Source organism: Poecile atricapillus, chromosome 1 (genome assembly GCF_030490865.1).
Source record: "Poecile atricapillus isolate bPoeAtr1 chromosome 1, bPoeAtr1.hap1, whole genome shotgun sequence".
Lineage (NCBI taxonomy): Eukaryota > Metazoa > Chordata > Aves > Passeriformes > Paridae > Poecile > Poecile atricapillus.
Genome location: NC_081249.1, coordinates 72,140,712 through 72,157,125, shown reverse-complemented (window position 1 = coordinate 72,157,125; position 16,414 = coordinate 72,140,712). Strand labels below are relative to the sequence as shown.

The following is a 16,414-nucleotide window of genomic DNA, read 5'->3' as shown; positions in this document are numbered from 1 at the left end:
GACAACTGGTATCAACAGTAGCCTTTGCTGTCCCAGTCAGATCCGTCATGTCATGACTGCCTAGCTTTCAGTAATAGTTACTACAGAAAACTTAGCACAAAAAACATCTCCAGCTACAGTCCAATGACTTCCTTTCCACTTACTTTTTTGAACAATCATTTAAATTACAGCAGTAACTCATCCTCCAGTTTAAAAGATAAAGATTATTTGTGAAGATTGCTAAGAAAGATGCAATAAATAACTTCCAACGAAACCTGCAATAGAGACAACATGATGGATATTTAAGACTTTCTGAACAAAAAGTTCCTTTGATTTAAAAAAAAAATCTTCTCCAAAAGTAATTATGACTTGAATTATTTAAACCCCAGAGTGCCCAGTATTTTTCAGTATATATTTAGAACAAATGTGTGACTGCTGGAGGAATTACCTCCTACACACCTACTCACTCACATCTTGCTTTCATACAGAAACTTAACAATAGGGAAAAAAGACTATTCTTTTCTTATCAACTTTTGCTTTGTATTTTGAAGCTGAAATATATTATTAAGTCTTTTGCAAGTAAAACAGGAGCCAAATTGTGGTTTGTAATAAGAACTGTTCTCAGTTTAGTAATGTTCTTGTATAAGATACTATATATATATATATATATATACATCGATTGACTAAAGAGCCAAAGTAAATCATTACCATCAACAACAAAACCTTTTCTGAGATAAGACTTCTCTCCAAGGCAAGCAACAAACACTACTGAGATTTTACTTCTCTGCTAACAATTTGATCCACAAATATAGACTATTACAGGCTCTCCGCTGAAATTACCTTTCATTTATTTATGTGCACAACACAGCTAAATCTGAGAAATATCCCATAATGGATATTTAGCCTACAATAGTCTGGCTGTGGACAGTGGGAAGATGAATGCTGACATGAGGTTACAGTTCAGACCCTTAAATTAAATGTTATTTATTTTCTAATCTCTACATTCACTGTTCTAACATTTCAAAGCACAAATGGGGTCTGGCCTGCAGTTCTGTTTGACAAAATAACTTTTCTAAAACATCTGACTGACCGATGGCATGGGAAAATCCACATGGTCCTTTGAAGTCATCAAAAGCCAACAAAGCAACAAGAAGTCAATCCATGCATGCCAGAGAAAGCTCAATCAAGACAGAAAGCGTGACTCACTATGTAAGAGAAGGACAAAGATAAGAAAAATCCCGTAACTACACAGAACAGTTACAGAAAACCTCATTGTTTGAAATCTAAACCTTTTCAAAGCACTTAATGTTAAAAAATAAAATCAACCCACTTTGACTTCAGTAAAAATGGCACATGACTCTCATAGTAGTACGGAACCCTAAAAATATGTTACTGAAGGATAGAAAAAGTCAAAGTGCCCTTACAACAACTGCACTCACACTATCCTCAAGTCCTGCTCTACCTGTTCCTTTAATTGTGTAAAGGCAAAATCTTCCTATTAAGAGATGGAAGATTTGGCAGAAAATAATCCCCCATGCATTCTAGCTACTCCTCAGGTGTCACAGGGCTGGTGGTGGATGGCCTTAAATTCTGAGTAATACCCAGTTTGGCAACACCATCCTCTGACCATCTCCTGGAGCTGGAGTGAGCTTGGCCTGCTTATCCTGAAGCAAGAAAGAGAAGAGTTGGTGGAAATTAACCAAATTTCTCCCTCAGCTCCCACCAACTCCAGCTGCTTCTCTCTTTCCCCACAAGGAGGCATGGAAGATACACGGGTAATACACAGGTGAAAAGGAGTCTCAGCACCACCACACCCCACAAACCTCATTGCTGGGTGGACTATCCCCATGACAGGTCCTGGCTCTCCAGCAAGAGATAAGATCCTAGCCTATCCACTGAAATCCTGATTGCAACTCGCTCATAAGATTCAAGTAGCTCACCTCTGTATTGCTCATTTCTGTGCCTATAAGGCAGTACAGACACCATCAAAAAAATGTGCCAGGATAGTGACAGTGAATTTCAATATAAAATTTGAAGTAAAGAAAGAACCATTGTGATGCCTCTTCTACTGGGCAGGAGATCATAATAATGCTGGTAATGGAAATACACATTTTCTAAAGTTTGTAACTTGAGATGTACATAATATATGATCCATTTATCAGGCTCACTATACATCAAATACAGTCAGCACCTGCTCTCCTTCTGCAAAAGAAACTTTCATATTGTGTGTGAAGAACTGTCTTATACTATCTATTTTTTTCCTATTGCTCAATTTCAAATTCTACTTGCTGGAAGAACAGCTATAGCCACCCACTGCTGTAAGGGTGGGATTACTTTTACTTGCATGTAGCCTTCTACAGCAAGCATGTGCAGTGGAGTGAGACATCACAGGGGTAACTCCCATGCACCTCAGACCCCAAAACACAAGTCAAAAGCCATCACTACATGAAATATTTAAACTGAAATAGTGATAAATTTTGATTTTTGGATGTTTTAGGTTTTGACTCCTATCAAAAAAGCATTTCCTCCCACCAAGCTAATGAAGAAAGGCAGGCACACAGGGCAGCCAGTTTCCCTGCCAAAATTCAGAGTTTAGCACTTCCTCCACCATCAATCTTGTTAAAATGTCAAAACCATTTTGTCCTACCATAGTTATTTAGGAAGAGTTGATTAAAAGTCAGATAAGAAAGTTTTTAATGTTTATCTAAATCTGATGTGGAAAACTCCTTTGGTTTACTGTACTCCCAAAACGGCATGGCCTAAAATGCCTATATTTATTAATGGCTTTTAACTGTTAGGGTATTAATGAAAACTTGCAGACACAAGTCAAACACACGCCAAGTACAATATTTGAATCATGTAAGAAAACAGATAAGGTAAGACAGATACAAGGTATAGACAAGAAGTCAAGGTTTAGCGAAAGAAGAGGAGCAGAAGAGAGGCCAGAGGAAGACATTCATAACCTGCATTAGGTGGAAGATCAGAAAGCCAAGAGAAATTGTGAAATTGAAATTAATTTTGTAAAGAGAATAACATATTCCACTAAAACCCAGGAAAAATTATGAACTTTCACTGAACACACCTTGTAAAAGGTCCTTTCCCCAGTTTGCCCATACTGGGAAACAGCAAAAAAGCCATCTAGAATTGTAAGACAGTACGATGTCTTCTACTTTTACCTTGTTCCACCACTTTGCTTTGCTCTTGCAAATACAGACTGAACCAGGAGAGAAGACACATGACACGTATTTTGAGAAAACCTCTTCTAAACTTAAGTTTTCTATGACAAAGTTGTGAGGTTTTTTTAATTCCATACAGAAATGTTTTGGGATTTCATTTTGAAAATGTAATTTTTAGTGAATGAGTACCTGAGTTCACTCTAAGAAACCTGCACAAATTAGTCTCAAATTCTGAAGACTCACAGGGCTCCACACATTCAAGCTCCACTGAAAAATGATCATGAAGAAATATGGTCGTAATAATATATTTTATTCTCAGTGCTATTAGAGGGAGTATTACTGTAAAATGAACAGGAGAGACTAGCTCCAGAAACAATATTGTCATTTCTCTTGATATTAGAATTTAATATTTATATATTCCCCACTAAACAATTCATTATACTGAAGCTACCCAACATCTGTTCTTAATCCCACTTAAAACAACCTCACAAAATAAAGGGCCTGCAGCTTACGCTCCCTAATTCTCTCAGGAAGAAGCACATTTGTTTTTGTGCTTGGGCTTTGGTGGCTGCTGTTGACAGGTGAGGAAAGCACCATTCATACTCTCGTCACCAGAGAGGAGTGTGCCTGTTTTGTAAACTTATTTGCACATTTCCTCAATAACAATGCAAGATGCAGCCATGAAAGAGAAGTCAAATAGCAGCAACATTATTAGCAAAATAAACAGTAGAAGCTGATGGCCCAGGAGATGAAAAAGCTAAACCGAATATGAACAATTAAGACCTTGATGAAAACCAAAACAAAACAAAATGATTATGCACAGAAAACACAAAACTCTCTCTGCATTTAAGATCAGTGAAGGTTAATGTAATGCTTTTCAGCCATGGCTTCAACAACACAGTTCAGTTTTAAGGCACCAAGTATGAAACCAGCAGCAAGCTGCACAGGGGGAATGTATTTCCTCCACCGCCTCCCAGGGCGGCAGTCCTGTGCAAAACAGACACAGGCTCCCACTTGGGATCTCCAGTTCCTGGATACACATATACAAAGAGATGCTGTGGAGACATCCTCATGAAATCTACCAGTGACGAATGTGTAAAATGTGGCTTTTAGATGAGGGGCGTAACACAAGAGGAAACCAACTGAGCTATAGGGTGAAACCCAGAGCAGGCAGGCAAGGTCTGCCAGCACCAACAGCAACTGTGTGAAGTCATAGCAAGATGAATGAGCAATTGACTTAAGGGACCACGTGAATGCCAGGAACACCAATACAAGACCAAGCTATGACAGATCAGTTTGGGGAAGTTCATAACAAAACCTTGAAGACCACCTCTTTGCAGAACCAAATGAAATAATCAAAAGGAGAAGAGCCTTTGCTGCTTGCCCAAGGCAGACAAGCGACACATGTAGATGCTGGGCCAGAGAGGATGACACTTAACCCCAGACCACCAGCTTGGACACCTTCCACCTGTCCTGAGACAGGTACACGACTTCTCTTGTGCTGCCACAAGACACAGGTGGCAGTTCTGCTGTAACTCATCAATGAGCTAGCATGGTTTGTGCTTATACAATTGTTTCTGCTGCTTATTAGCTCTGATACTGCTTGCACCCACCACTGATGCCACAATTAACAATAGTTGGAACACTGTTTTACAGTAATAAAGGAAGGTATAACTGAGTGTTGGTTGTCATCCAATTGCACCACTGATCTTTGTGCAAACCAATGCTTAAGTTCCAGAGCCACAGATGCTCCGTGGCACAGGTCAATGCAGCCTCTGGAGTACACACAGCTACCGGATTTTCACAATCCATGTTAATGATGCTGCAACACATTTTTTGAATCCTGCAAACTGCCCCTGCCCTCCTTCACACACTACTGGAGCAAAAACCTATGCAGCCAGGATATTTACTTGTGACATGAAAGAGTCAAATTCAAGGTCCTTCCGTAGCAGCCTGAAGAAGTGATAGAATATGGCTCCATCACTTCCTTGTGTCTTAAAATCTATCAAATTACCCAACTCTGAAAAACCTGAAATACAAAGTTGAGGAACATACCACTCACTCCAATGCAATACAACGTAGCTTTTCTGCAGATCTTCAAATGAACAGATTTCAAAACACATTTGTGAAGGATGTTGGTATTATCATTTTCCATCATTACAACAGGATCCTAGTATAAGTTGACAGTAATGAAGAGGGGCTGCCTCTCCAGAACTCCAAGGCTGTGGAGCTTGGAGATCTTCCATTCTTTCCAGCCATGGAAATTCCTCTCCAGTCCTAAACACACATTATTGTCCTGTGCTAGCTTTGGCAACTGGCAAGTCCTTCTGACAGCCAGTCCAGCTCACTGCCCTAGCAGATAATCAATCCAGCAAAAAATCAAGTAATGTTTTTTCTCTGCCACTCAGTGTTAGGCTAATTCAGGCTCCTGTGAAAATATAGTCTATGTCACACTTACAAGCCTGGGACTGCAGATATTCTTTACTTTAGCCAAGGTTTTTGAAATCCCAGAACCACCATTATAAACTGTAAAATTCCATGGCAAAACACCTTTCTGCACTTCATCGATTTCACAGCCATGGATTAATTATACAAAGCCTTCAAGAGACCCTGGCATAAGGCATATTTTCAACACTACCACAGCTGCGCCTCTAGCATTTTGCACAGCTGCACATAACACAGCTGGCCTAAATGACAACAAAGAGTGAAATTCATAATTTCAGCACAAATTATGATATACCTTTAGCCCTTCTTCATTTTCACTTTTGTAGTTCTGTCAATTTTGAATTTAGAAGGCACCACTAAACCAACTTACCTGACTTACAAAGTAACAAAAGCAAACACCATTATTCACTTGCTCCTATACTAACTTAAATAACTTTTACTGTATTTTCTACTAAAAAAAAAAACAGTTTTGATTTGAAAAGAAAGATAATTGTATATGCTACTTCCTAAGTGGTTTAAAAACATAATTTGACCAAATTTCTTCCAGGAGCATATATAAACTCTCTCATCTCAGTCAAGGCAGTAGAATTGTCTCTAATGCAACACAGTGAAAATTACTTTAATTAAAAGACACTTTTCTCCGTGAATTCTCTACCAAATTTAGTTCACTATGCAACCACTCAGGTGGGTGTACTATTATCCTATGTTTTGGCAGAGCCACAGACAGCACTGTACAGCAGCCACTCATTGTTATGTCTCTAAATAGGAAATTTTTGGGTTTTCCTTTTTGAGAGACAGGAAAGAGGAAGAAGAGGGACTATTTAAAGTATATCCTCCTGTCAGTTTTCCTTTATTCCCTAAAATCCCTATCTTAACAACTACTGCCTGTTCAATAAGATGTTTTTGACTTCAATGTCCAAAGGACCAATATCTCCTACAGCTCAGATTTGACACTTTCCCTTGTACGCCACCTCTCCCAGCACATATGTGGATTCATGCCACTCATACACCTCACTACACATCAAAATTGCAGAGTTCTTATGTACACCTAATTCAGACTTTTTAGAATCAAAACAGTGTCAGAAACTGATGAAAAGGAATATTTTACTTATCTGCTTGTGACAGGATCAGCTCAACTTAATAATCAAGAGGATTTCTTCCACCTCTCCATAGGGAAAGCTGTTAATTAACTAATGAACACAGATTAGCATAACAACGATAAGACTCTTAAGAAGCAGGTTAAAGGGAAAACAGCAGTAGGTAGTGCCTGAAGAAGAATAATCCAAATGGAGTTATGGACTAATGAAGCTCCCCAGCAGATGAATGTAGAAGCAAGTATACAGTATTTACATTGATTACTCAGAACAAAATATAGAAATATGTCAATGCAACGTTGACATGTCAAACGGGTGTGAAACATATTGATTCAAAAAAACAAATACTCCCTCTGTGAAACAGTCAGGAAGAATAAACCCTAAGCATGTATAATCCCATTTCACTGGACTTTAATTTCATCAGACATGATGTTTACTTTTCAAATATATCAGAATCTCTATCAGTTTTCACTTCTCTAATCTCAACTCTCCACTTCAGTACAGATAAGCTCCATGCACATTTGTTCTTGGCTCCCAGGTAAGAGTTTCACTAGCATGGAGCATGCTGCATGTACTTATCTCCCAGGCTGTAATCTGAACTGTGGGCCTGTAAAAGGCACCATACCAGCTCTTAAGCAAAAGAAGAAAAAACTATACAAATATACAATGGACTCTCAAGTTACTCAGTGCTGCTCCAAAAAACAATCTGGACAGCTTGGGTATGGTTCTCTGAAAACATGACCTTGCTGCTCTGAAGCAATAAAGAAAAGTACAGTGTTAAGTACTATTAGGAAAGGAATACAGAAGAATATCAAAAATTTACAACCATCTAAAATCCTCAAGTACTTACATCACAGAATTCTGGTCAGTTCATTCAAAAACAGTACCATAAATATAAAAAAATTACAGAGGGATGACTTGATGTATGGGGGAACATCCCATATGAGAAAATGACAAGACCCCTCAGTTTAGCTAAGGGATGATGCCCTCCTTCGGATGGGAGGATGCAATATGATAGAGAATTATAAAAATCACAAAGGATACTGTAGAATAAAAATCAGAATACTTTATAGTCATTTCTCATAATTTAAGAATGCATTAAATTCTCAAACAGCAGGCTTCACTCAAAGAACTATATTGGTTTTTTCCAAAAATACTTGTAGACCCCATTGCACTCAGACAAGCCTATTCTATATATATATATATCTATATCCATAAAGACTAAATAATACATATGAAAACTAGAATTAAAAAAAAAGGCATTCCAAAAACAACTGGACATATCTGTGGGAGAAAAACAATAGCACCTCAAGCTTTTGAAATTGCTAATTCAAATAAAGTGTCTACTAGTGAAAGGATCATCCTTAACTTTTCAGACCTCTCTACATCAGCAGCAAGAGGCCAACACCAGAAAAAAACCTATCAGAGCAGAAGATTTGTCTATTCTAGCCATAATATAGAACACATCCTGCTTGTCTTATGGGTGATAACTTGCAGGATTTTCACAAATCTTAGCATTGGAATGATTCATTTGTCTGATTTTTTCTAACAGGCAACCTGCCATAACAAAAGCAGAGCTAGTCCACCTCTCCCTTTCACCCTTACTATGAGCCATCCTTCACAGTCTGAAAAATTGCCCCACAATGAAGATATATTGCAACAAGAAACAACTTCCTTGTGGAATAAGGATTGCCACAGACTTTGTGAAGAACAGACTGGCTGGTTATGTCAAGATGTGAGACAGTGGAGAATTGATGAGGCTGATTCAGCAAAACCACAGTCTTGGCCACTTGCTCACCCTGCACCTGAGCTTGAGCAAGGCTTAACAACCGAATGGTGCCTGGGCTGAAGGAGGGGCCCCTCAGCCCGATGATGTCTCAGTGAAGTGCAGAAGGGCACCCACGTCTCTGTGCCAGCCCTCAGCCCCACTGCCCCTTCACCATGCACAACAAGCCTTGGTTTAGATCTGCTCCTCTGAGGAGACAACGATGGGAGTAAAGCCCTGGTGAAGGTGTGATGGCCACCACTGATGACTCAGCTGTGTGGAGGAGCACACTGAAGTACCACAGGTCTGTGATGTGTTTATTTCAGTCACAAGATAGGTAGATCAGTTTGATGAAGGTAACCAAAGACCCTCATTAGTCCCTTGTTTATATATTAAAAACCACACCCACCAATATGAAAATAAGAAAACAGATGTTCCTCTACCCCACATCTACGATGGTGGCAACAGAAAGCCAATGATTTTTAACTATGGTCGTTCATCCATTTGCCCAAGAAGTATAAAATTGATATTTGAAATTCTCCACTATGGAAGGACAAGATTACAACCCCACTCTGCAGACAAGTCAATGTGCTTGGTGCTTGCCCCTCTCCTCTCCTCAAGGCAGGCACAACTCTGTGGTAAGATTTGAGTCTCTGACTACATTGGAGCTTACCTGGGAACACTTGCACACAGAGCTATGCACTGATATTTTGTAGTCTAGTGCAGTTATTAGCAATCCAAGAAGAACTTATAATCTGCTGCTTCAATAAAACAGACCATTCATGACTCCACAACCATGAAATTTCTTATTCAACATGACCAGACTTTAGTGCCTATCTGGTTATAAATGAGAAATTAAGCCTATCTGCACCCAGCCCCTCTGATCTCTGAGGACTAGCTAGAAGGCAAGGGGTTTTATTTTCTGACCATACTTACCACAACAGGCCTGACCTCCAAGAAAGGCAAGTCAAAAAGAGTGAACCATACAAATTGTCATGGCTGATGGTATAAACAATCTGGTCTTATTAATGCACTCTCTTATTCTGTAAACTTATGTGAACATCTGAAAGTGAAATTTGTAGGACTACTGTCAGACTACCCAACTTTACCTGAAATCTCCATCAGAATAGCAGGATAAATCACAAACTAAGTGGTACCCTGAGAAGATGCTGATGTGAGAATCCATATCACCCCACTCACATACCCAACATCCACCTTTGAAACAGACCACAGTCAAAACAGAACATTCACAAACTTTTAAAGAATGGAATTCTCCTGCAAAAGCCTTCACTCAAATGTTCTTTGAACTTTCCAGGAGCCACACCACACAGAATAGCCTAACATACACCTCTGGACCTACTTCACTCAATCCCCTGTACAAAAAATAACTAATTTCAAAGTTAGATCAGGTTGTTAAGGGACTTGTTCAGTCAAGTATTTAATATCTCCAAAGATGGGAGATCCCATAGTCTCCCTACACAGTCTGCCTTCACCAAACACACTTACTGCGTTATCTTTTTATTTTTTTTTTCGTCTTCTCTCCAGCTGGAATGTTCCCTTCTGAAACTTGTAACCTCTTCTCTTTTCAGTGTGCAGCTCTAAGTGAAGTCTGGCATTTCTAATATCAGGAGAGTCTGAGTTAGCAAGTAAATTGTACAGTGAAGGTATATTATACACTTGAGCCAACCTGACAGCTCACCACTAGCAGGGGCAGAGCAGCTCTATACGTGTCCAAAAATCTAATTTCAGTGCCCCTGTGCTAGCCCTGCAACCTAAATGCTGCACAGATAGCCAATACATCTTGCTAACCTGACAGAAATCCATTCCCTTGTTTAATTCCTATGTCATCTCAGCAATATTAATATCTTCTGCACAGAGTCACAAGGGAGAAAGTGAAGCTGCAGGTAAGAACAGAGCACGTCTTTTTGGAGAGAGGTGGAGTAAACAAGCAATAACCTGTGAATTTACATTTAGATGTCAGAGAATACCATATGTTAGAAAAATTTAACCTGCCTTAATAAACTCTCAGCAATAACTAGACGGTGTTGGGCATGTTTCCTACTTCATCCTCTCACTTCTGGGATGAAATTTACATTTCTTTCCTTAATAATACAAGCAATGTCTTCAATAACCCATGAAAACAGCTATTAAAACAGTGCTTAACTAGAACTAATTATATTTGGCATTAATTACCACCTGAGCTAAACAGAACATAATAGAGAGGAGATACATGGTCAGGGGACACCTTGCCAGTAGGAAATAGAGAATAAGTAAATTAATTCAGTTCACACAGATGTTGGTGTATGGTTTTTACCAAGCCAATGTCATACAGGCCAAAGGTGGATATCAGCCTGTGGCACTGAGAAACTTCACAGCAAAGCACTAATGGAATCTTACTTCAGCTAAACACGACATGGCTTTACTAGAAAGGAATTACATACCAAATTTCTATACTGCAAATACTTTTACACCTATTAAAGAAAATTGTCACAGCACCAGCCTTCAAAGTCATATTTGGCAGCTAATGACAACATATGTTTCATCTTTTGTAACAATTCATCAATTTATACCAAATTCCAATCCTTTCGCAAATTAAGCCTTTTGAATGTGAACTACCATTGAAAGGCGTTACTGGCAACACAAGAAAAGCCTTTCCAGCTGTAGAAGAGCATGCTGAGAGAAAAGATTGAATGTTTCCAGTTTTCAAACACGGCATGCCATGGTTTGTAAAGTCCCTAAAGTTCAGCAGTTTAGGAGATCAGGACCTGCGCATGCTTTATCTGATATCTAAAAAAGGTAATTTTTCAAAGGAAAACTCAACTAGCTCAGAGCAATGAAAAAAAAATTATAAAAATACTTATCAAAGGTTTAGAGAGCTCACAGTAATCCATGCTTATCCTCAAGGAAAGTTAATTAAACACATTCAGATCTTTTTATTAGCACACCATTATTCTCCTCAAGGCTCAGTATTTCAATTTGAAATCAAGACAAATATCAAATAAACCACCACCACTCCCTGCTCTGTGTTTTGAAATGCTGAAACACCTTTGGTGCATCCCTAGCCATCTGTATTTTGCAAGGATTGTCACTGTCTCAACTGCAACAGACTGTCACAAGAAAACCTTGCTGAATCCCTCCATAGCTCCCTTCCCAGTTAAAACCTTCTGCCATCTATTGTCAGACCATTTACAGCTCTGCCCTTTCCCATTGTTTCAGGTGTGGCTCCACTGCAAGGTGCTGACCTTGACTCATGACTTCCAACACTAGCACCAGGTTATTCACCCTTCACCCCACAAGTCCTCAGATTTTTACATAAATACCTATCTAAGTGATCCCAGCAGTTTGCTTGATCAGTTCACTTCTCCCATCCGCCACACTTCCTGCCCTCATCCCCAAGCAGACCTTTAACCAAACAGTGCTGCCCTCTGGCTGAATGAAATTCAGATCATCACTGTCCAGGCGCAGTCCTGAAACACAATTAGGCCTCTCTTTTCACACAGCTGCTAGCAAGACAGACCAGGAGCAGAGCTCCTAACTCCTTCAGTCTCTGGGGTCTCACGTCCACCTTTGTGAAGCACCTGCTGAGCTGCACTCCTCTCCTGCATCTATCCAAAGACTCAATGATTGCTGAGATGGAACACAGGGCAATAATCCCAAACAGTTCTCACAGCTCTTCCACGGCCAACCCTGCTTAAAGCCTGATTCTGGGTCCTCACCCTCATAGATCATTTTAATGAATATCTCTGTTTCATGCAGCTTCCTTGGTTAAGAGCCATCTAACTAGTTCTTCTCAGTTTACTGCTATGAAACTTCCAAAATCAGCTGTGGAAAAGAAATAAAAGAAAAAGCTAAGTACCACAACAACTCAGGTTTCATACTGTCGGAGACTATAGGAAGGAAGGTAGAAATTCAGCAAGGATCCTAACATCCATGTGCATGCAAGATGTATTTTTACCAGCAAGTTCAGCAACTATTCTTCAGCAGAAGCACAAACATTACCATAAGAGGCCTGTGCCTTTTCACGGTATGAAGGTTTTACTTAATTCAACTCCACAGTTAGCTGCTTTTCCCTCTCTGTGCTAGCAGAGCTATGCTAGGGAAACAATGCCCACACAAGTTACATTTAGTCTTCAAGCACAGATGCAAGATTTCGGAGATGCTCCTGCACACGCTATCCGTTTGATACTGAAAACTACTTAACCACCAGCTTCGTTCCACACATGTTCTGTTACACAGTAATACTTGCTACCAGCTTTCCTTACGCAGTCAAACTCTCACAGTAATTACTGCATTTGTGTTATTTTTAAAACACAGAAACAAAGACCTTACCAGAACATCTAACAATCTACACAGACAAGTTTTGTAAAGCACACACAAATCAAAAGCAGCTCAAAGCTTGAAGCCCATCACTGGTGGCATACTTCGTGAAGTATTTTTCTAAAAGGACTAGCGCTTGCTGCCAAGCTATTTACCTTTATTTTCCTGCTTGGAAACACAGTCAGTGCTCTTCAGGCTTTGACTTGACAAGGAGTAACACACATATTTTGATGGGATACCCGCAAGTAAAGCTGATTACCTCTCACTTTACAGTCATGCTACTTCAGTGAGACATTAAAACACAATCATTCAGGCTCTGGCCATTGATTAATTATTGATACCAGAAAAACTTTGCTACTGTTTCTTTGATTCTTTTGGAACCCCATTAATAGCAACACCTTACAAAGTTTATTTCTGTCCGAATCACTTTTTGGCAAGATAAATTCCGTGAGGAAGGCTTTCAGCTTGACACGTACAGAAGATCTGAAACAAAGACCTTTAAACCATACCAGACAGCACAGAGCTCTTCATTCAAACAAGTCTTTTACGAAGATGCAAACCTAGGATGTTTTAACACCAATGGTCACTACCGGTATCCAGCTCCATCACACTCCCGATCTTTGTCATATGGGCTTTCCTTTCCACGCAATTATGAAAACAAGACAACACACAGTCAGCAGGGACAGTTAACTGATAATTAAGCCGATCAAGTGCGAAGTAACACTAATGACTTTGCTTCGAGGCGGCAGCACCGTGAGCCTCTGGCTCCCCGGTGCCCCTCCGCTTAAAGGAAAACTCTGGAACCGGATCTCGCCACTCCCGAGGCCGCTTCCCCGCCGCCCAGGGTGCCTCGCTGCCCCCGCTGGGCTGGGGACTGGCGCGACCTCCCTCCGTTCCCCCGCGGCCGCGGGAGGTGCCCGGGGCCCCGGCCCCGGGAGGGAGAGGGAGAGCTGCTCACTGGCAACTTCGGCGAGGGTCTGGGCGGCGGACGGCGGCGGTGCGGGGGCTCGGGGACGGGCACCCGGCAGCCGGGGCGGGCAGCGCGGGGCGCAGGCAACCGGCACAGCCTGCCCGGGGCGCCGGGGAGCGGGCGGCACATGGAGGAGCGGCGCGGCGTGGCCGGCCCGGCTGCGGGGCCACAGGGACGAGATGGCGCGGCGGCGGAGGGACAGAAAGAGAGGGAGGGAGCCCGGCCGAAAGGGGAGCGGGACGGGGCGGCGGAGTCGGCGCGCCCCGGCGGGCTGCGCCCCGAACCCCGCGCCCGAGGGGCGAGGGCAGCAGGAACGGAGGCGGGGAGGGGAGAGAGGTCCGGCGCGGACGCCCCTTCGGGGGCGAGGCGGCGCCGCCACCCGCCTCACCATGAGCACTTTGGCCGCGTTCTCCAGCTGGGCGATCACCTCGGGGGCGCCCCCCGCCGCCGCGGCCGCCGCCGCCATCATGGTCTCTCTTCAATGACGCGCCATGCGCTGCATTCTGGGGCGAGGCGGCCGCGCGGCCAATCCTGGCCCGGCCCGGCCCCGCCGCGGAAGCGAAGCGGCGGCGCCGCCGCAGCACCGCGAGCGCTGGGCGGGGACAGCGCCCGCCCCGCGCGCCTCCCTCCGCCCGGCCCGGCCCGGCCCGGCCCCTCAGGCCCCTCCCGGGCCCGCCCTCAGCGGAACCTCCCGAGCCGCGGAGCGGGGCCGCCGCCGGTCCGGGGCACCGCACTTGCCCGGCTCGCAGTTTCTTAGGGGGTGGAAGGGGCCTCTGGAGATCATCCGGTCCAGCTCCCCTACCAAGCCGGGGTCGCCTAGAGCAGGTTGCACAGGAACGTGTCCGCGTGGGTTTGGAATGTCTCCAGAGAGGGAGGCTCCGTAACCACCCTGCACAGCCTGCTCCAGTGCTCTGCCACCCTCCATGGAAAGTTCTTCCTCATGTTGAGGTGGAACCCGTTGTGTTCAAGTGCGGCCATTGCTCCTCGCCCTGTCGCTGGGCACCACTGAAAAGAGCCCAGCGCCATCCTCTTGGCACCCTCCCTGCAGACTTGTGTGCACTTCCTTGTGCTTCCCAATGAGCTCAGGTGCCAGCGGCCGCAGGCGCTGGTTGCTGGCAATCCCTTGTGCATTGCAGTGCTTGCAGATCTGTGGTGGGATGAGAAGCTGAGTTAATAAAATATAGCTTAGAAAGTGGTGGGGACGGGAGAGGGTGGTAAGCGTCTTTACAAATGATCTGGTTTACAGCAGATAAAAAAAAAAAACAAAAAAGCACCAAAACAAAACAAACAAACAAAAAAAATCCACACCAATATTTAAAACTGCTCTAAATTGCACTTTCCCCCACATAAATCCACCTGGAGCTCCTTTCATGTTACTGGTTGTGAGTCACAAGACAGTGTCAGCTCTGAAAGGTATGCTGAAGAAAACACTGCTGTTTCTTCAGCACTGCACCCAGAGGAGCTAAAGGAGCTAAAAGGACTCTCAGGTTATGCCTTCACTGGCATTGTATTTTGGTTAAAGAGTTGTTGGCCTTTTAAACGAATCTGGGGGTTTCCACTTCAGTTTGCACACTAGAGCAGACTTGGAGCTTTGATACCTTCAGATGAAGCCAAAATGGAAAATCTGCAATTGCTAAGGAGCATTCAGTGAGTAGGTCCAGTCCAGATCGCCTTCAGAGCACTCCCCTCACAGTGCAGAGCACTGAGCACCGTCAGCTGTTGTGTTCCCCTGAACCCACTGGACCACTCTGCTCTTAACATAGCCAGGTGTTTCCAGCCATAGTTCTCTCAGCCTTGGGGAGGCTTTAGCTGACCTCAAGCGCTGAATTTATGCGAGGTTTGGAATTTATCAGCTAACTGAGCCGGCTGATAGCAGTGCTGAATGCTTGTAGACTGCTGACATAATCTGAGTGTCAATGGACAATGTTTCCATGCAGATGATACAAGGTAATAGCCAAAGATGGAAGGAAGAATCGAGGAAATGAATGACAGCAAGAGACCTGTCTTTCCTATTTCAAAGAAAAATGCAAGTATTTTTCCCCTAAGAAATGACAGCTTTCAATGCTGAAGAGGGCATGGCAGTGCTTATTACTAGACAATTTTGAAAGTAGCAATAGAACCATGTAAATTATTGATTTTGGGATTTATCTAGGAGGTAGAACTAGAACATGCATTTCAGGGTAATGTTCAACATCAAAGTTGAAGAATGTGGGGAGATCAGCAGGGCTGCACTGAAAGGAGGGATCAATGTAAAGAAAATTGAAAAATCAGAGATGGAGCAGTTGGAAGGTAGTGAGAGTGTGACAACATGTATAAGTCCTGGGGTGTGTTTATTGGGCAAACAGTGCCATGTACAATGAGTCTCACTCTAAAGAACAGAAACCAGAGCTAAAGACTTAGAAGTTTGTGTACAAAGAGGTAAAATGTAAAAAAAAATGATTCTGTGAAAGGTATGAAAAAATATGTTTTAAAGAATTCTGTGTTCAGTAAAGAACTATTTCAATTAAGTATTTTTGTACCTGTAACAAAATGAGATTCTTCAACAACTTTTTCAGCATGCTCAAAGGTCCTTCATTCTCCTGTGGCCTAGTGTGTTTAGCAGCACACTTGAATAACGATGAAAGCAATAGAAATAGAATAGTATTTTTCTGGTTGGAAGGACTCAAGA

The 16,414-nt window shown here is 42.5% G+C and overlaps 1 protein-coding gene across 3 annotated transcripts in view; it reads right to left on the bottom strand.

Annotated features, from left to right (window-relative positions):
• Positions 1 to 14,360, bottom strand: part of XPO4 (exportin 4) — a 73,472-nt gene extending 59,112 nt beyond the window's left edge. For 2 of the 3 annotated variants that reach the window (XM_058846687.1, XM_058846693.1), the window contains exon 1: positions 14,135 to 14,275. In XM_058846687.1, the coding sequence (XP_058702670.1) occupies positions 14,135 to 14,215 (81 nt within the window). In that variant the 5' untranslated portion in view covers positions 14,216 to 14,275. Of the gene's footprint in view, positions 1 to 14,134 lie in introns of all 3 variants that reach the window. The other variant, XM_058846678.1, reaches the window with a different exon arrangement.
• Positions 14,361 to 16,414: the final 2,054 nt, after the last annotated feature.